The sequence below is a fragment of the Crocodylus porosus genome, unplaced genomic scaffold (genome assembly GCF_001723895.1).
Source record: "Crocodylus porosus isolate Cpor-Errol unplaced genomic scaffold, CroPor_comp1, whole genome shotgun sequence".
NCBI lineage: Eukaryota > Metazoa > Chordata > Crocodylia > Crocodylidae > Crocodylus > Crocodylus porosus.
This window is the reverse complement of record NW_017728906.1, coordinates 97,031,961-97,053,357: the sequence shown is the minus strand read 5'-3', so window position 1 is coordinate 97,053,357 and position 21,397 is coordinate 97,031,961. Positions and strand designations below refer to the sequence as shown.

The 21,397-nt window shown below is 45.1% G+C and overlaps 1 protein-coding gene across 1 annotated transcript in view; it reads left to right on the top strand.

Moving 5' to 3' along the window:
- MYO16 (myosin XVI) overlaps positions 1-21,397 on the top strand; it is a 484,140-nt gene that overhangs the window by 209,362 nt on the left and 253,381 nt on the right. The window contains exons 13-14 of the mRNA XM_019529669.1: positions 6,765-6,870; positions 20,502-20,619. Coding sequence (XP_019385214.1) covers positions 6,765-6,870; positions 20,502-20,619 — 224 coding nt within the window. The remainder of the gene's footprint in view (positions 1-6,764; positions 6,871-20,501; positions 20,620-21,397) is intronic.

Below are 21,397 nucleotides of genomic sequence, written 5' to 3'. Positions count from 1 at the left end.
ATGATGCTTGCCAGCTCCTTTAAGTACCCTAGGGTGTAAGCTGTCTGGGCAAACTGACTTGAAGGTGTCTAGTTTCTCAAGGTGTTCCTTCACCTGGTCAACATTGTTGAAGGGTAACAGTTCTCCCTTACCCTGGCCATCCTGTACTGTATTGACCAGGGCCGTCCCTTGGGGCTGATGAAAAACAGATGTAAAATACCCGTTAAGCAGGTTGGCTTTTTCCTGGGCATTGATTGTCAGTTGACCCATATGGTTTAGCAGGGGTCGATTATTACCCTTGCTTTTCCTCTGGCTCCCCACATATCTAAAAAAAGGACTTTTTATTATCCTTGATACTTGTAGCCAGTTGGAGTTCAGTCGCAGCCTTGGCTTTCCTGGTTCGCTCTCTACAGGTCTGGACCAGTCCAGAGTACTCCTCCTTTGGGGTGGATCCAGCCTTCCATGCTTTATAGGTCTTTCCTTTTAGATGGAGGAGGTCCACTAGTTCCCTGCATAGCCAAGGGGGTTGTTGTGCCCTTTTGCTGCCTTTCCTCTGAAAGGGGATAGACTTGCTTGAGCTTCCAGGATCACTCCCTTGAGGAGCAACCACTCTTCCTGAACTCCCCTCCCCTTTGGGTCATGGTCCCTTAGGGCCTCGCCAACAGGCCTCCTGAGCTTGTCAAAGTAATTTTTCCTGAAGTTGAGAACTTCTGCTTTGCTGACTGACTTGCCAGCTTTATAGTGGATGGTGAAGGTGATCAGCTCATGGTTGCTGTCTCCCAGCTTCCCTTCGATTGTTAGGTCACTGATTAAGTCATCCAACATTGCCAGTACCAGGTCAAGCAGCTCTTTGCCTCTCATTGGCCCGTAGAGTTCTTGAGTCAGAAAGAGCAAATCCACACACATGAGGAAGCTTTGTGATGTTTGGATGTGGGCAAGTGCTCTTCCCACAAGGTGTCAAGGCAGTTGAAATCTCCCATGACAACCATGCACCGGGAGTGCACAGCCTCAGTCAGTTCCCTGGTGAATTCCTGGTCATGCTCGTGATCCTAGCTAGGAGGTCTGTAGTAGACCCCCTCCATTGTGTCCTCTGTGCCTTGTTCGCCACAGATTTTGACCCAGAGAGTCTCCAATCATCCACCCTGGGTGCCAATGTCAGCTTGCAGGGACACATAGCTTTACTTAATATAGAAAGCTACCCCCCACCCCTTTTGTGTGCATGATCTCTCCTGTACAAGGTATACCCAGCAGTCATAGGTAGAGTCCCACCAGGTCTCCATTACCCCTATGAGATCATAATCCTTTTTGTTTAGCAGGAGGACCAATTCCTCCTATTTGTTCCCCAAGCTCCTGGCACTGGTGTACAGGCATGTAAGTGTCTCACTGGGGACCCTTGCCTTCCCTATAGGTCACTCTGGGGCTGGGGTAGGGGTGGGTTCCTTTGAGTGCCTTAGCCTGCTAGGTTTACAGAAGCTGTCCAGTGGGCTTGCAGTGGTGGTAGTCACCCCTTCCCCTTGCAGGCTCAGTTTAAAGCCTGGTAGAGCAGGTCAGATATTCTGGCTGAGAAGAGCCTCCTCCCCAGAGGAATGAGGTGGAAGCTGTCTCTTCCCAGCAGCCCAGTGCCTCTCTCACCAAGGAGCAGACTGTGATCATAGAAGCCGAAGCCTTCACAGTGACACCAGCACCACAGTCTTTGGTTGACTACCTTGATTCATCTCTCCCTCCTCAGCCCATGACCCACAACCAGGAGGAGCAAGGAAAAGGCCACCTGTGCCCCCAACCCCCTAATTCCTGCAGTCTTTCGTGACCTGGCTGGGATTGCTCCGAGCCGTGTTGTTCATGCCCACATGGATAAGGAGCATAGAGGGTAGTGGTCGGAAGGCCAGGTAATCCTTGGGATCTTCTCTGCTATGTCCCAAATGCAGGCCCCCAGGAAGTAACAGACCTCCCAGACTAAGGGGTTGGGGCGGCAGATTGCCCCCTCAGGAGGGAGTCTTCCATGATGACCACTCTGCATTTTGTCTTAGGGAGAGTAGGGATGGGTGATCCTCTCTTGCCTGCAGAAGCTGGTATCTCTGCAGACTCTACTGGGGCTGCAAGGGGTTTATACCTGTTGCAAAGCCCCAGAGGGGAGGGGACCTTGGTGTGGTGGGCAGGCCTTAGGGCCCTTGACCACCTTGGTCCAACACCCTGGTTGGACGGTATGGGAGATTCCCCTTGTCCTCCTTCATCCTGGAAGGTGACCTCGGTCTACTCTCTGCCTCCAGGGGGTGAAGGGACTGGCAGTAGGAGTCTGTCTCCTGCTCGCCATCCCTGATGGCACACAGTTTCTGGACTGCAGCTTGGAACTCCTCTATCTGAGACTCCAAAGTGGAGAAAATCTCTCAAGGGGAGGTGGCTATGCTCCCAGTCCCATGAGCCTGGAAATGTGCCAGACAGCCCCCACAGCTGAAAGCCAGAGTCTCCGTCTGCATGGAGCCTAGAACCATGGGTTCCATCTGGGTGGAGGCCTCTGAGGTGCCAGAGGGGGAGGCCACAGACTAAAAGGGGACCCTCAGGGTACAGCATGTGCCCATCTGCATCGTGCCACTGGTAATCCAGCTACTGATGGGACTGCCTTCCTTGGGGCTCGCTGGCAGGGCCTTGGGCCCTTCTGTGCAAACTCTTCTGTGCAAACTCTCACACTAAACTCATGTGCTGGGCCCAGAAGTGTACCAATTTGTGTGTCCTGTTTGCAAGGCTCTGGTCACGTGGCTCACTTGGGGGCTGGGCAAAGTAGGAGCTGGGGGAGGCCTGCCCCTCCTCGGCTCCACTCAGCTGCCTCCCCACAGCTGGCCTACGTCCCTCCCACCACAGGCCCCTGCTTACCTGCAGGCAGGCCAGGGCTCGTCAGGGGTCCTGGGGTCACTTGAGGGGTCCTTGGGCTCATGGGGGTACAACGGGCTTTCACCTGTGCATCATGTACTGGAGCCAGGACCACAGTGCGGCTTCTGCTATTGCCAGGCCCTTTTTAGACTGTGTGCATGCACAGAAGGACCCACTGGTTATTTGGGTAAATCCGATATCTTTTATTAGACCAACTCTGATACTTGGAAAAATTCTTTTTTGTGAGCTTTCAGGTATAAGTACCCTTTGTCAGGCTAAAGAAGCATCTGCAGTTTATCTGTGCTCTTCCTAGATGCAATAATAAAGACAACAGAGGCTGGTATGCATGTGAGAAAGCCAGTGAAAATGTAAATTGTGGTAGTCAATGGGTGAGAGACGGGAAAGAGTGGGGGAATAGGGGAATGAATGTAGCTTGTAAATAGTAGAGCGATACCTGGAGAGTCAGGTGTTAGGCAGGTTATAATGTGTGCTGGAGTATTCAAGAAATAGTCTGATGGAGGGGTGATGATTAGGAGGGATTCTGGTTTTCCCTAATTAAAAAAAAATCCCACTCCTCTTCCTCACAAACTGATGATGGTTTTGTGTCTGCTATCCTAGTTGCCTTCATTCCGGTCTATCCATTTGCTCCAATGCAGGTTGGCTACCCTCCCACTTAAGTGTGAAGTTACATACATTAAGGATGAAGTTACACACATTACACTTGGACCATACTAAATCTGTAGAAAGTTAAGCAATGTTAAAGTTAGAAGGTGCTGTGAGCAGTTACATGTTAAGAGTTGATGTCATTTCTTGCCTGTGTAGCTCTGATTTCCCACTAGAAGGCTAGCAAGCAGGAGCCAGGACACCTAGACTCTACCCCTGCTTGCAAGGGATGTGGGAAGGGTGGGATTGTAAGCAGTGTATCCACAGATGCTGAAGGACTGAAGTTACACTAACATAATAACTCATTTGCTAAAGTTACCCTAATATGGACTAGGTAGCATGGCCAAAAGTTAACGCTCATTTGAAGGGCTTATCTTTGAGATGCTTAGTGGGCACTTAGCACAAGTTAATGCAATGGTCACTCACATTTTAAGTGCCCTTAGTATGGTCTAAGTGTAATGTGTAACCACAAAGCAGATTGGCAAAATAACCCAAATTATACCTACACTAAGATGGGCTCTACATCAGCTGTCACTATGTAGGAAAAAGATCTGGGAGTCATTGTGAACAGTTCACTAAAGAAGTCAGCATTCATACGATTGTACGTTCACTTCCATAAATCAGCAGGAAGAAGTGAGGAATATTGGTTCTGAATTCTTTCTTTTCATGCAAGAATCATACCAGATATTAGTAAAGTAATACGACCATAAGAATATAAGTATCATCACTTACTGTGGGGGCCTCAGCAGCCATCAAAAGGCAAAGCAAATGGTAAGGATTATTAAGAGGAGAAATGTAAACAAACTGGAAAGTATCATTATGCTCCTTTATTAATCCATGCTGTGTCTACACATTGAACACTGTGCCCAGCTCTGGCCCCCACACCTCAGAAAAGATATAGAGGAACTAGAGAAGGTACAGAGAAGGGCAACTAGGATGATTAGTGGTATGGAGGGGCTTCCATATGAAGAGAGACTAAAGAGGCTAAGCCTATTCAGTTTAAAAAAGAGATGATTGAGGGGGAACATGATAAGGGTTTACAAAATACTAAACAGCAAGGGCAAAATAAGTAGGGATCTATTATTTTCAGTCTCTTACAGTACAAGAACTAGGGGTCACAAAATTCAACGAGTAAGTTTAAAACTAACAAAAGGAATTTATTTTTCATACAGCGTATGATTAAACTGTGAAACTGGTTGATACCAGATGTTGTGGAAGCTAAGAGTTTAGCCACATTAAAAAATGGATTGGACAGATTCTTAGAGGAAAAGGGCATCAGTTGCTAGTTAGCATGGGGGTTAAGGATACAGCCTCTGAATCAAAACTTCCTAGACCTTAAATGCTGGAGGCTACAAGTGAAAAAAGAACAGTGGGGAAAAAATCTGGTTATACCCAGTTTACTCTCCTTTTCAGCATCTGCTCTCTGGCACTATGTGATACAGGATACTAGGCAAGATGGACCAATGGTCTGACCCAGTAAATGGTAATTCTTATGTTTTTATGATTCTTATGTAGTGGTTAGTCACTATAGTAGTGTCTATTATAGACAACAAGCTGAAGAGAGCTAGTCATATGTCTACTCTTTGCTACAGAGTAAAATATGGGTAAATTTTTCCATATTCCATTACTCTATCTACATGTCCTCGCTCTTACTCTCCTTCCAAGGATCATTTTCTAAAAAGAATGAAATACAGAGACTCCTTTCTTTTACTTTACTGATATCTGGCATGATTATTGCATGACAAGAAAGAATCCAGGACCAATATTCCTTCTTACCCTCACTGCTTCCTGTTGTTCATACATTTATGGAAGTGAAACAGCTGGTTAATTCATCGAAGCATCGGTTTGTTCATCTTTTGGGACACAGTTTAGGATGTAACTCTTTGATCAGGTTTTGACCCAAAAAGTAAAACATCTATATACTTTGAAAGTCTTCATTATGTTAATTCTGAGATGGGCCTAGAGACTTTTAATAGATCTTTTGTAAAAAGTGAAAGTTACAACAAGAATTTGTATTAGCTACACTCAAACATTTGTTCTAATTCTCCAATTTGTAGCAAAGATTTGATGGAAAAAAAGAAAAAACAACGATGCTGGAAAGTTATTCTTTACCACTACAAGGAAATGAACTGTGGGGTTAAGCAAACTAAATAAAATAAACTAAATAAAAACCATTAGACTATCACATTCTAATGTTAGGGCTTTTTCAAACATCTGTTTTATCATGGGAAAATTTGGCTGTCAGATATTAAACCCTAAAACAGGATTTGGGAAAAGTTTGGAAGATACCTGGGCCTGATTCTCAGAAGTGTCAATACATGCCACTCTTCTTCACTTGACTTGGACTTTGGCTTCAAAGAACATCTGAAGACCTTTCTAATCACTAGTTTCCTCCACCTTTTAAAAAGACTGGAGAGCCAATGTTCATAGTCTGATTGATAACCTGTATGGTCATAACATTGAACCTAATTGCTTTTCTCTGTGAAAAAGAGGATCTGTATTTTGAACTAGTAACAAATGTATGTATGTATTTTTTGCAAAATGGCAAGCTTGGGACTGCCAGGTTCTTCTAAAAATGGCAATGTTGGGATTTAGATTGTCTCAGTCTTCTAAGTGGCCTTCATGTATCCTTTTAAAAATTTGACAAACAATTCAGATAAGACTGAAGTATTACAAATGATTCAGAGAAAGCTGAAGTGTTTAATGCCTTTTTTACTTCAGTTTTCACAAACAATTGAAGTTTTATTCAAATCTCAATAAATCTCAACAGGTTTAGACACATCACCTGTAGTCCCCGTTATCCCCATTCCCACTGGTTGGTAGAAAACCTTATGAAGTGCTTACTAAAAGGCAACAGATACAGATTATGATCTGTATTTAGTTTCAGACAGCTTGGAATAGGTTTGACCAATTTGTTGGACTTACTAAAATATAAAGGGATTGAGACACGAAAGAAGGGCTGAGAGCATTTGCTTTTGATTGGCATTGTGCTGTTCTGAGGGACAAGGAGAAAGCCATGTTTCTATCTGTCAGTGCTGGTAAAAAGCCACTTTTTATATTGGCTTATTTTGATTTAACATGCATAATTGTCCTTATTTAATATCCATATTAGCATCCATTATTATGAACAGATCTTTTTCTGGAATTAGGGGTACCAGAGGTTGTGAATAAAATATCAGACATGATGTTTAAACAGTGGGATTTTCTCTCTCTCTCTCTCTCTCTCTCTCTCTCCAACCCCCCTGATCTTCCTGCAGTGGAGAAAGTGGTTCTGGGAAAACTGAAGCCTGCAAACAAATTGTGAAGCACCTAACGTGCAGATCCAGTTCCAGCAGGTGTACCTTTGATTCAAAGATAAAACATGTAAGTTGTGTTTTGAGCAGCCTTAGAATGTGACACATACACATGCTTTGAATGAGCAGGGGCATTTTTTAATTTTACATTTTTCTTTAGGGATGCTCAGATAGGACTTTTCGCCAAGCTATTTAAGTCACTGTGGGACTGGCTGGATTGAAAGTATATCAAACCTACACTAAACTGACATGCTTTTTAGTTCTTTTAATTTTCCTTCTTGCTCTACTCATGGAAAGACTTTCATAACATCACAATGCTTCTCATTAAATACAGTCGAGTGTCAATTATCTGAAAACCATTTATCAAAACCATTTACCCAGGCATCTGAATGCAGGACATGTTGCCAACCTGAGTGGTACAAATTAAAGCACTGGCAACTTAGAAGAAAGGGAGCTGCTTCAACCAAAGGTATAGCCAGGGAGCTCTGCATGTGGGGGAGCTGCATGATGCCCAGGGCAGCACTGCCTATTGCTGTGACACATCAGCTGCTGGTGTGGTTGTGGCCGTGTTGTGCCCAGGTGATACCCCCTTCTCTCAGTTATGCTACAGGTTTCAGCCACTAAAAAGAAAACAAAGTAATCAACAAGCTAACCAAAGGTGGTGAATCTGTTACTCAACTTGCTTTAGTACAGTGGAGAATGTTCACTTAATGCACATTTCATTAACAAAACAAATGGATTTTATGAATTAGGTCAGATACTTGCCACTCTACTCCATTCTAATTGCCTTCAGTAACTAAAGTAACTCTTTATTTTGTGGTGGTGTCCAGTGTGGCAATTGAAACGAAGTATAGCAACTACTACAGTATCAGGAAAAGTATTATATGGGAGAAGGTGGGAAGATGTTTAAGGGTACTTGATGCAAATTGATATATTCAGTATCATTACCATGCTTTAACTGAAGTGTTAATTTACAAAAGTATGATTTAAGTGTTATTATCTTGACAATATGTCAGAACTCCACTAAACTAAATCAATATAGCTTTACTCATCCAATAGAAACTTCTCATGAATTTTCTTTTTAAAAATTCATATTTTTTTATTTTTAGACACCAGTGTAACTCAATTATCATTAAATGTTCTAAGCCAATTTGTTTTTGCCATTATACCAAAGGGAATTGCTAAAAAATAAATAAGGATAAATAAGGGCCCATTCTTTGAAAACAAGGAACACATTTATAATGCAGACAAAAATTTATTAATTTAACTTTGCTTCATACCTCCTTTCCATATCTGAACCAAATTCTTCCTAGTGTGTGTCAGGAAGCTGACTGTGTGTCTAGGATACAGAATTTATCTCCATGACAGTACACTCAGGGATTGGGGGGAGGTTCTCATTTGACTGGACACTGCAACTCACTGATGCATTAAATTGTCATAGCAATCATACTAGCAGTGTAGTTCAAAATGACATTCCCAAACAATAATAACCATTCTAAATCCCATTCAAAATCACCTTTTGCACTAAACTATGTAATGCTTGATCTCCACGCATAGGTGGAGCAGAATGTTGGAATACTTAATATAGCCATTTTTGAATTCTGAATTTTCTGCTTTAAAAAAACCCCAACTCTTTAGTCCCTTCTAAACTAAGCTTAGACTGTCTTTGTTTTAGAGCTCAAGCTTCCCTTGTGCATGGGATGCTTCCCTTGTCCTTCCATTGAACAATGAGATCTGTTAATTTTTAAGATTTTTTTCCCCAATACTTGAAAAAGACATTATTCAAAACATTCTATTTTCTTCCTGAAATAAAAGGTTTCTCCATTCTAGATAAAGTAGTGCTGTCAAAGTACAGCTGATTTAAATAGACAGTGCATGAATCAGTGATTATTGAGAGTTGAAAGGCTCCAGATGTGTTAGTGCGCATCTTGTATGCACATGTTGACAGTGAACTGAGAGTCTGACTGACGTCTGCTTGAATATTGGAAAACACAGCTGTATTCCTATTTACATTTTATTTAAAGTAAGTCTGATTACATTGAAATAAGCCTTTGCTTCACTTCACTTTAGTCAGAATATGAAAATTGAAATAGGAGAGTTCCCAAAGCAATGCTTACTTTACATTATTGTACAAAGCAATCTGAATCACTGATGCTACTTTTTAAAAATATGTACTTTAATACAAGTGCAATGAAAGTGTGTTAAGCTTACTATGGGAACTTCAATTTTGGTTTAAGCTCTCTAAGTTGATGAAGTATTGACACTTTTGTCTACAAGTAGCACATCTTCATTTCATTATTATATCATCCCCACTACAGAAAGGATGTGGACAAATTGGAGAGTGTCCAGTGGAGGGTAACAAAAATGGTTAGAGGACTGGGGCACCTGATTTATGAGGAGAGGCTGAGGGAACTGGGTTTATTTAGTCTGGAGGGGAGAAAACTGAGGAGGGATTTAATAGCAGCCTTAAACTACTTGAAGGGCAGTTATAAAGAGGATGGAGCAAGACTGATTTCAGTAGTGGCAGATGACATAATAAGGAGCAATTATTTCAAGTTGCAGCAAGGGAAGTTTAGGTTAGATATTAAGAAAAGGTTCCTCACTGAAAGGATAATAAAGCATTGGAACAGGTTACCCAGAGGGCTTATTGAATCTCCTTCCTTGAAGGATTCTAAGACTTGGATAGATAAAGCCTTGGCTGGGATGATCTAGTTGGAGATGGTCCTGCTTTGAGCAGGGGGATGGACTAGATGACTCGGTTAGTAGGGCTGTGAAAAGCTTCAGTAGCCAATTTGCTTCAGAAGAGATTCAGCCCAATTCGGTAACTGAATCGCCGAATCTGAATGAAATCAGGAGACCTATTAAAAGGTCCGAATTGATTCAGAAACCTCCAAATTTGTTCAGAAAATATTCTGTCAGAAGGCAGACTTGCAGGAAACAGAAACCTAGAAGACGGAGGGGGAGGAAGACTGCTCTGATATTGACATCTGTAGCTGGCCAGTGACCATGATCTTTACCTGAGTTCTCTTCCAGTCATAGTGTTCTGGAGGAAGGATGTAGAAACAACATATAAGGCTGTGTGTGAAGTGATCTGTGCCTCTTGTGAGCTGTCTCTCTTGGACTAGCAGTGTCTGAAAGGTTCTGGCTTGCTATCTAGTATCTTGGTAGCTCCTAGCTAGCTACTCTCTCTCCTTCTGTGTTTTCCCTGAAAGTGTGTCATCACTGTGCACTGCAGGGAAGAACAACATATATTACAGACACATATACATTTTGCAGCACACTAAGCATTATGAAGTGTGCTGGAAAGGCAGGTGCCAGATCTTCAGGCAGGGGAGGGACAGGGGGCAGAGGGAGAGCTGCAAGTCCCTTCCCTTCCCTCCCCCCCGCCAGACAAATCTATCCTGGCAGCAAAAGAAAAGTCTGCTGCTAGTGGGAGCAAGGAGGTGGGAGCAGTATCTGCACTTGCACCGCCTTCAAAAACACCAACAATAACCACTAGCAGCAGCATGACAGTCTCCACCCCAATTTCAGTTTCCAGTGTGAGTTTTTCAGTGCCGGAAGAGGAGCTGGATCTGGAAGCAGCAGAGCTGAGTGCCATAGCAAAGGAAATTCTGGGGAAGGAGGGGGAATCTGAGTTTGTGTTGCACACCCCTCAAAATTCCCCTAGAGGCAGGTCTCTTCTGGAAGGCACTTCAGAGGAGGTTGTGGGGGCAGGTGACTCAGCTCCTCCTATTGTCTGCCTGGTGAGCAGGGGGATAAGGCAAGAACCCCACCCAGAACCCAGAAGCAGATGGGTAGTGTAGTATGGGATCATTAGGGTTGGCAGATGATCCCAGGTATGCTACCTGCCGAAAGCAGATCAGCTGGGGCAAGGATGAAACATTTCACTGCCACAGCAATGCTGCTGCATCTCGGGAGGCAACACCCCCTTGCCCTTGTTCCTCCTCAGCCTGGCATCAGTAGGAGTATGCCCCCCCCAAAATTCCCCTCTCGCTCCAAAGCCTCCATCCACAAGAAGCAGAGGCAAGCCACCCTGAACCAGTGGGGAAAAGGTGGAGACAAAGTAGCGTTTACTCCCAAGGTGAGAAGGTCACCCAGGACATTGGGGAGATGCTTGCTCTCAATGGCCAGCCCTTCTCTTTTGTTGAGTGTTCAAGGTTCAGGTGGCTCATGGCCCCATCATACCAAGTGCCCGCATGCACTACCTTTAGCAGGACAGTGGTATCCTCCCTATATGAGGCAGGCAGGGAATACTTGAGGGAGGAGCTGCACAAGGCGGGGCCGCAGGTAGCTTTAGACTTCACCTCGGAAATCTGGAGCAGCCAGGGTGGAGATCATGCTTACCGCTCCCTCACAGGGCACTGATGTGATCAGTCAGGGTGTCAGTGGGCTCTTCTTCAAGCTCAGGTGATGGATGAGTCCCACATGGCAAGGGAGATCATGGTGGCCATGAACCACGTGGTGCAGGGGTAGCTTGTTGGGCAGGGTGATGAGGTTATGGTCCATGGGGTTATGGTCACCAACAACAGGGCCAATACGGTAAAGGTGGTGTGTTGGCATCCACTGGGTGGCACACAAGTTCCACCTCATCGTTAGGGATGCCTTGGAGGGGGACAGGACTCCCAGTGATGGCATCGTCGCTACCACTACGAGCCAGCTCATTTAAAAATGCAAGAAGGTGGCAGGCTACTTTCACGGGAGCCTCAAGGGAGGCAAGGTGCTGCGGTACAAACAGGCAGAGCTGAGCATCCCACAGCACAAAATCATACAGGTTGTGGAGACTCAGTGGAACTCCACATACCTGATGTTGGAAAAGTCTGGCTGAGCAACAGAAGGCCATCTATGAGATGGCCTTGGTCGGGGAAATTGGGACCAGTGGCCCCCTTAACAAAACAGAGTGAGATACCATCTCTCAGATCTTGATGGTCCTCAAGCCTTGCCTTGAGCCTTCTGAGAGCCTCAGTGCTGCTGATGCTCTCCTTAGCCAAGTGACCCCATAGTGAAGGAGCTTGAGAATCAAATGGAGAAGTTCCAGGGGATCAATGTTCCTGGCTGGGGCAAGCCGCTTTCACCAGAAGTTCAGGCACTGGTGAAGCAGCTGAAGGAGTGTATCAAAAAACAGCTGGATCCATTGTAGTCCAGTACAGCTCATATGCTGGCTGGCATGTGTGACCCGAGGGTGAAGGGGAGCATCTGCAGCAGCAAAACCCTCAATCACTGGATGGAGGTGCTGGTGAACAGAGTCAGGGAGGCAGAAGGGCAGAGTCAGGGGGACATGGAAGAGTGGGATCTATTTTCCTGTGCCAGCACTCCAAGCACCAGCCAATCTCCTCCACCAGAGCTGCTACCAGTGTGGGCCAAGGGCATGGCTTCCATGTTGGGACACAGAGGCACCAGATCCCACCATCAGGCAGGTAGCATGGAGGCCTCAGTGACTACCTAGCTCAGTGATGATATGGAGCCGCCGCATGGCAACCCCTTGGCCTATTGGGCAACCCACAGCCAGGTGTGGCACGATCTGGCCACAGTTGTCTGGGAATCACCTGTCCTGTCCACCAACCAGTGTTCCAAGTGAGAGGGTTTTTAGTATTGCTGGTGATGTTGTAACACCCCACCATACCTCCTTGGATCCTGGTTTGGTGGAGCAGCTGGTGTTCCTGAAGGTGAATCTCCCACTGCTGGGGTTCCTCAATCTCCATCTGTAGACAGAGTGAGTGCTAGCCTCCTCACTCTGTCTGCACCTATTTCCTTTTTGTTTTAAAACAAGTTAATGCCCTGCTCTCAGAGCTGGAGGTGGCACTCACTGCATCACCAGCCAGCAGGGGAAGAACATCCAACTGCTGAGCTCCCATGCCAGGATGAACTTGGAGGTATGAGCTGGGGCTATGGGGAAGGAGGAGGTCCCAGGTCCTGGGCATGACCTATAACTGCACCCTGCCAAGGTAGGGAGGCCTGGTGGGACAGCTGGTGGTACAGCAGCCCCAGGAAACGCCAGGACTGCTAACCTCCCTCGTCAAAGGCAGGTAGGGGGCACCTAATAACTTTCAGCCACCACATGCATGCACAGTCCTGGCTGGGGAAAGACCAGATCTGTAACATCTTTGAGAGGCCTGAGGCTTCCTGGTTGCAGTGGAGTTGTGAGGGTGAAAACAGGCAGGCAGCTCAGATCTGACCTGAGCTACCCTCGACTGGTCTGTGCTGGGGCCAGGACTCAGAGGAGGGAGTTGGAGGGTCAGGATTCTCAGGGAATGGCCAGAGCAAAAGGCTCAGGATTCTCAGGGTAAAAGATGCAAACTGAAGGATGCAAACTGAGAGGCACGGGCTGCAGCATGGAGGGGGTACAGAGCTGTGGAATGGATGTCACCCCTAGACATCAGAGGCCTAAATGGGTAACCTCCTGCCTGAGTAACATCTGAATCAGTTTTCCATCAAGGCATAGCACAAGAAAGAGGGGTGGGCAATTGGCCCAGAAACAGGTGGGCGGGCCAAGATCTAACCGGCACTGGGAGGGCCCCCTGTTACAGGCTACCATCTCTGCTGTGTTCATCCCATTGTGCCTTAACATGCAAGGCAGACAAGGTTCTTTGGGTCAATCTGATATCTTTTATTAGACCAACTGAATAATTGGAGAAATATATCTTAGCAAGCTTTCAGGTTTAAAACCCCTTCTTCAGGCTGAGGAAGCATCTGCAGTTATGTGTGCTCTTCCTGGATGGAATGAATAGTAAAGAAGCCAGAAGGTGGTATGCATGCAAGAAAGCCAGAGAGTAAAAATGTAAATTGAGGCATTAGGGAGTGAGAGAGAGGCTGGGGAGGGGGATGTAGCAGGTAAAAGTGGAGAGACCTGGGGAGTCAGATGTCAGGCAGGTTATAGTGCATCATAAATCCAATGTCTATATGAAGTCCATGAGATTTTGCATCTAGGAGGTTGATGAAGTGACGTTCAGAGGCTTGTCTGTGAAAAGTGTTTTGCAAATTCCCTTTCAGGATCAGGACTGAGAGATTGGAGAGAGAGTGGCTTTCTTGTGAGTAATGTGCCCCCACTGGTAATTGGGTATTCTTGTCTTTAATAGATTTCCAGTATGCATTAATTCTGGCTCAGTTGTTGTTTGGTCTCTCCTACGTATCAGGGCATTTGGTGCACTGGATGAGATATATAATGTTTATGGAGGTGCAGCTGCAAGGTCCAGGAATGGTAATGGTTCTGTTGTGGGATGTAGTAATTGTAGGGGTACTGGAGATTAGGGCTGTGCAAAGATTCGCTCCCCGATTGGATTCCTCAGAGATTTGGCCTGATTCGGTGGCTGAATCTTTGATTCCAAATCAAACCAGGAGACCCTTTAATCTCTGCAAATCCAATTAGAACCCTCCGAATTGTTTTGGGAAGATTCAATGATTGGGACATAGACACAGCTTTCAGTGTTTTTTCTACATACCTCAAGGTACAAGGCAGATTGTGAATGCTGTGATGGTGGGGCAGATGCAGTGTCCCACAGGAGTGTGTGGGGCTCCCCAGTGCACTCAGCAGCAGACCTGGAAGTGGACCAGAAGCACTTCCAGTCCAATTCTGAGTCTGCTGAGAAGGGCAGGGATACGTGCCCCCCCTATGCCCTCCTGGCTTGGCAACTGGTGCCTCCTGGGTTTGAGGGGGCACCTGGGGTCCCTCCATGGCCTATTGCCAAGCCAGGTGGCCCCCCAGCACACTCCCCGGTAGATCCAGAAGTGGACCAGAAGTACTTCTGATCCACTTCCGGGTTCACTGCTGAGCACATGCCTTCCTCCCCACCCCCACTCCTGTGGGATGCTCTATCTGCCCCAGCATCATAACATTCACAAGCCATGCCTGGTACCTTGAGGTATGTAGAAAAAAACATTGAAAGCTGTGTCTATGGCGGAATCGCTGATTCTCTGAATCAGCATCAAATCTTTGGATTTGGCCGAATCGACTGGGGACAGTGATCTGAATCAGTTAATCGAATCACTGTCCCTGATTCAGGCTGAATCCAAATCCAAATGGAATGCGACCCATTTTACACACCATTATTGGAGATATGTTGGCAGGTTTTGCATTTCTTGTTATTGCATGGTCTGGATCCATTTGGTGTGTTTTGGGCTGTAGGAAGTTTGCTTCTGGTGATGAGGTTAGTAGGCTTGTTTGAATTTACAAAATACTTTTCACAGATGAGCCTATGAACTGCACTGCATCAACCTCCTAGATACAAAAACTCATGGACTCAATATAGATATTGGATATATGACACACTACAACCTGCCAGACATCTGACTCCCCAGGTACTTCTCCACTTTTACCTGCTACATCCCCCTCCATCCTCCCCACCTCCAGACTAATTCTCAACCCCTGACACCTCAATTTACATTTTCACTGACTGGCTGGCTTGCATGCATACCAGCCTCTGGCTTCTTCACTATTCATTCCATCCAGGAAAAGCACACACACCAACTGCAATGCTTCCTCAGCCTGATGAAAGGTTTTTAAACTCAAAACCTTGCTAAGATATATTTCTCCAACTATTTAGTTGGTCTCATAAAAGACATCAAATTTACCCAAAGAACCTTGTCTACCTATGTCCTTAGACCAATGATGCTACAAGCTACACCTTTTAACGCATACAAGTGATATGAGTTTTGCTTTCAACAGTTTGAGGGGCACTTCCACAGAAACCCCTGCACCTATCTCCTTGAAATATGGCAGGCTTCATGCCCTCAGAAGGGGCTACCATCCCTGCTCTTTTCATCTGAACCGGTAGGAAAATGACAAAGTTGTAGGTATTTTAGTGATTCCCCATTATAATCTATGGCCTAATCACCAAATCGGCACCAGATCTCTGAATCTGATTTGGCTGAATCGAATAAGGACAGTGACTTAAATCACTGAATCAAATCACTGATCCTCTGAATCAGTCGAATCCAAATCTGAATCAAATACTTGCTCCTTTGCATGGAGCTACTGCTTAGGTCCCTTCCAACCCTAATTTTCTTTGATTCTGTGATGTTAAACACAGTAGACCAGTTCTAAAGATGGTATCTCTTTGTGCTGCTACTACATAGATGGATAGCTTTACCACAAATCTGACATCCACATTTGAATGCAGTAATTATCTTAAACTCGAGATCAAATCCTCTCTAACTTCTGCCTTTTTCTAAAGTTCAGATTAAAAAATGAGGAAGGAGAACTAAATTAATTGAAGAATAAATAAAAGAAAATATTTTAATAAATTATGAGTAATAGTGAAACAATATAATCCAATGGGTAGGGAACTAAAGGAGGAGTGAGGAGACTCAGGTTCTATTCCTGACTCAGCCACTGACTTGCTTGCTGACCTTTGGTAAACTGCTGTACATGCTCATCATGAAGCCACTATAGATTAATTAGGAAGCTCTTAACAAATAGTTCAGTGCACATGGTGAGAGAAGGATCAACTGAAGTATTTATATTGTTTACATTTTAGGAAATATTACTAACACAGTAGGCCAACTCCATTCTTGTTGCAACCATGTGTAGTTTTATTAAAACCAAGACAATTGGTTAATACAACCACTCATATCTAAGGCATTTTTATTTCAGTTCTACTGAAGTTAAGCCAGATCTGAATTAGTCAATTTAGTGCTGCCATCTGCTGGAGAAATAGCTAATTAAAACTCTAATTTTTGGAAGCCTGATTTTTTCTATAGCCTTAGGGTGTTTGTAAACAACACTTTAGAGCTGGTTTAAAGCAGGTTAAATGCCTTTTGCACCACTTTAATGGCATTGCTGTTTGCACATACGGTGGTGTATTGCGCGTTAATTCCAACTGCTGTAGCACATTCGGTGGTGTAATGTGCCTTAAATGACTATGACATGCTGCAAAGTAAAACACCTCTCAGGAATTTTAGTTTTCTGCCTTACAGCCATGGAGGGAAGTACTGGGCTCTGTGCAGCTCAGGGGCTGTGCAGGCAGACTGTGCAAGCAGCCCAGGAAGGCAGGCTCCACAGAAGGGAAGAAAAAAAAAAGCCCCGAGCCTGATCTCCAACCCCTCCCCACCGGAGCCTGCCTGCCTGAGCTGTGTGGGGCCCGGTGTTTCTCTCTGCAGCTGCAGTGCCCCCTGGGACTGCCCAAGCTGGGTGTCTGCAGGTGCCACCTAGGGGGGGCACCACCACTGCTGTGGAGGGAAGCACCAGCCCCACCCGCAGCTCAGGGACCGCTCTGCCTGCCAGCAGCTCGTTGTCCCCTCCCTGTCGCTGGAGAGGCAGTTAAGGATCGGGCTTTGACACAGGTGTACATGACACAGAGGTTTGCTTCACTCTAAAAAAAAACACTGCTTCAATTTAGGTAGAATTAAACATTCATGTTGTGTATAAACCCTTTATACTCTAGTGTAATTTGTAGGTCTCAAACATGGATGTGTAATGCTCCCTATCAGAATAGCACTTGGCACTGAGTTTTCCACGGTATAAATGATTACACAAGTTAGAACCGAAGAGGTTACTTTAAAAGAAAACTATATGGTGTGTTGTCATCCCAGTTCATGAAAAGTCCAACAAATTTGCGTTTAATCAAATGAGAAAATGTGCTTTTGGTGTGTGATTTTTTTTTTCCTGTGTTGGAAGGGGCACATGGATAGTTTGCTGCCTTTCCCATTATTTCCTGAAATGATTGTTTGAACACGAGAAATTGGAAATTTGTTTTTCATCTCCAAATATATATTTTTTAAAAGATGACAAGTAAGTTGAATCACAGAAGTGCATTTATATAGAAACATTCCAAAAAGATGAGGAACTTGGTTTTCCTCTCTTAAAATGGTATAAATGATGAGTAACTCTGAAGTTGGTAATCAAAATCATCTCCCTCCTTCATTTTGCAACACTGATACTAAAGGACCAAAAAGTTGCTAGATTCCTATGCCTAAGACAGTCCCAACTATCCCATAGCTAGCCTACCTGGTCTGTTTTGGTACTACTTGAGGTCCAAATGTTGAGATTGTATATGGGGTAGGAGGTGACATAAATAGCATGTTCCACAAGCCCCCCTTGGTGAATGGGCCTGCTCTTGTTCTTTAGAGAAGCTGTGGGGATGCGCTAAATTAGTGGGGGACAAACTTTTTGGCAGGCATGTCACAAATTATTCCAACACTTTTTGTGTACAGAAGCATGCAGTTAAAGACATTTGCCCCCAAAAATCTTGTTGGCCTAATAAAAGATATCACCTCTTTCCACAAGTTCTAACTGCTTTTTCCTCTAAACCAATACATGTAGAACCTGGATATCTGAAAAATTATCCCTGCACTCTCTCATAGCCATTCAGATCCCTTTCCCCTTTCCTTTTTGTTCCCTGCTTTGTGCTTTCTGACCAGGCTGCTGCTCTGCTCTCATGCTCTGTTTTCTGCTCCCTGACCTATATACCACTGTGCTGCCTGATCTCTCCCCAGTCTCCTATGTGCCACACACAGGCTGTCCATGCCCCTTGTGACACTAATACAACAGGTCTAAATTAATGCACAATTGGCATAAAACTAACTAAAGGATTAATAAGATGCCTCCCAGAAATACTATATATTATCAAATAATCTTATCCAAAGGCATTGTAGGTGTGGTAAAATAGGTTAAGGTAGGAGAATCAAGATCTCTGACTTCATCTTTCTAGGGTGTGCCTTGTCTCCCTAACTCTGCTAGTCTGTCAAAAAAGACATTATCTTTTGAACCATCAGTCATGGGGCGGGGTCCTGCAGGATGGCTATGATCTTCCCAAGACCCCCTTACCATGCCAAGTTGGCCCAATGGGCACTCTCAATTCTCGCCCACCATGTCTTTGATGGAAAATGTAAAGTAGGAAGGCTGCCTTTAAGTCCTCTTGGACACAGTTTGCTGGACTCTCTGATCCCGTGGGCTCTCGACCCCTTATAGATCCCATTTTATGATAGGTGTTTCGGGGCACTCTAGCCTTATGGGCTATACGTGTGGCTCCAAACACCCCTTTACCACACATCAAGCCTCACAGATGATACCAACATTGTTCTGTCTGGGTCTTGTTGCAATTTGCCCCCCTTGTCCTCCCTGGGCTCTCCGCAGCCCTGTATCGCTCAGCGTCTCACCCCAAATGCTGTGCCCTCTCTGGCACTGGGGTCCCAACACTGCTGTGGGTCTCCTATGAGGCTTCCTCCTTCCCCTAATAGCCCATCCAAACCACCGGTGTTGTGGAACAAAAAACAAAACACAAGTCCCTGGGCTATAACATAATACAAAAGACAAGGGTGTGCTCTGCCCCTTTTAAAAGCATCTAACTTCATCCCAGCACTAAGTCTCTAGTGAGCAAGGGTACCTGTGGAGCTTACAGAGACCCATTAACCCTGGATGCAGCATATTATGTGGCTGCTGCGTCACTGGCGGGTCCTTCACCTCTGGCTGCCAACAGGGAACTGACTTGCCTGGTCCCAGCCCTGGGGTTTATATATGAGCCAGGCCCTGCCCCTTCCAGTCAGCTGACCTCTGGCAGGTGTGGGCCACTAGCTCATTCTGGCTGCCCTGGTAACCAGCAGCTGGGGCTTCCAACTCACTGCCAGGGCTCTTCCCCTAGCAGTTTCAGCTCTTTAAAGGAGCAGGGCATCTTAGTGGCCTATGACACCATCTTCATTTCATTATCAACATTAACAAATAATTTAAGTGATAGTAACAACTTAAATTCATATTAGGGTGCCTGAAGAGAGGGCCTGATTTTCAAGTATTTGTTCACCCAACATTTCCCACTGAGCTTATTGAAGCTGTACCTTGTTCATGTCCTGGCTTATTGTCTCTTTAGTACCTACAGCCCAATGTTTACCAAACATTTGATACCTGGGGCACACTTTTTTCTGAATTAAAATTGGCAGCACACTTTACTCTTCAATCAAAAAGATGTATGCACATGCATATACATATATCTTTCTGTTTTTTTCAAATATATATTTCATTTCCCTGCCAGAAGAAAGTATACTAATGCTGAGATGCAAACCAATGATGAGCCTATACCAATGGTTCTCAGCCTTTTTAGCTTCAAGGCTCCCCTCTGTAATTTTTCTGGATTTCACAGCACTTCAGTTGAAAACCACTGTTATAGATCTCAATTCAGAAAAGATAGGAGGGAGGGGGAAGTCTTGAAGTTAAAAAAAATTGAGAATCACTGATCTAGCTGGTGCCACTTAAGGGTTGTCAGGATAGGACCTCACCCTGCTGTGCTGTGCTCTACTGTCTGCCCCTTGCCAACCCCTGGTCTGTACCTCAGGGATCAAGGGCAGCCCCTGATGTTGAGGCTTCCCTTGAGGACTTTCATGCACTGCCAGTCATTCCCATGGGTACTCCTGCCAGCCCGGGATCATGGGAGGAGTGAATAGAGGAAACCATACTGCAAAGCCCAGCTCTGTCTCTGTGCATGCCCACCTACCTGCTTACAACAAAAGTGCTACTGGGAACTCCCACGGACTCCCAGCACAGGGGATATCTGAGGACAGGGAAGGGCAGGAGAAGGAAACAGTAATGGTATTAGTCCCTCGCAGAGCAGTTGCAGATGATGCTACAGTACCCAGGGCAGGGTGCCGGACAGGGGAGCAGAGCATTACCTCCTCACACAGAGGAATTGCATGGCACACTTCCCTCACTCTTGTGGCACACTGGTTTGCTGCCTCACATCCTTTGGGAATCACTGATATCACCTTTTTATTTAATTACAGGTAAACTGTATCTTGGAATGCTTTGGACATGCTAAAACTTCCCTGAATAATTTGTCTAGCTGTTTTATAAAATATTTTGAGCTGCAGTTCTGTGAGAAGAAAAAAACACTAGCTGGAGGTAAGTGTCATTTACATTGCAAGATTGCTTCTGTTGCATTAGAGTCTATAGACCAAGCAGATCTGCACCTACATTGTGTAAGGCAGCACACAGGGAGTGATGACCTTTATACTGACACTCCAGAAGGTCAAAAGCAATAAGTGAAGGAAAGAATTGAGGGGTTCTGGAGGTTCAGGAAAGATACAGTATCAAAAATAACAGCATATATTTAGCCAATCAAAAGCCTGGAATTAAAAATCTGCTGTGGATACTATTTAACCACTAGGTGGCAGAGAAACACAAGGAAAACTTAAATATGTTGGCTGAAGTATCCTCTACATTACATAAGAACCTAAAGTTAGGATATACAGCAAGGACTTACTGTGTTTAACAGCAGAACCTTCAAACTGTGCTGTACTGTCTGCACCAGTGAGCCTGACCCTGCTGCCTGAACAGAGCTGAAATATTTCCAGGTGGGGGCAGCAACCACAGAACAACATGGCATCTTTGAAGGAACCACTGGTGGACATAGTGGGTGCGTCTACATGTGTGATTAATGCAACTGAATTAACTCCAGCACAATTTGAGCTAAAGTAAACTAACCTGGACTTTACCATCTACACGTGCATGTAAGTGCATGTAGCACAGAGTAGGAGGAGGGGCACACAGAAGTGCTCTGGGTTAGAATACAAGGCAGTCAAGGGGAAAGAGACTTAATGGTGGGGGTCTACTATAGACCACCCAACCAAGGGGAAGAGCTAGACCAGGAATTCTTAAGTCAGCTCACGGAGGTAGTTAG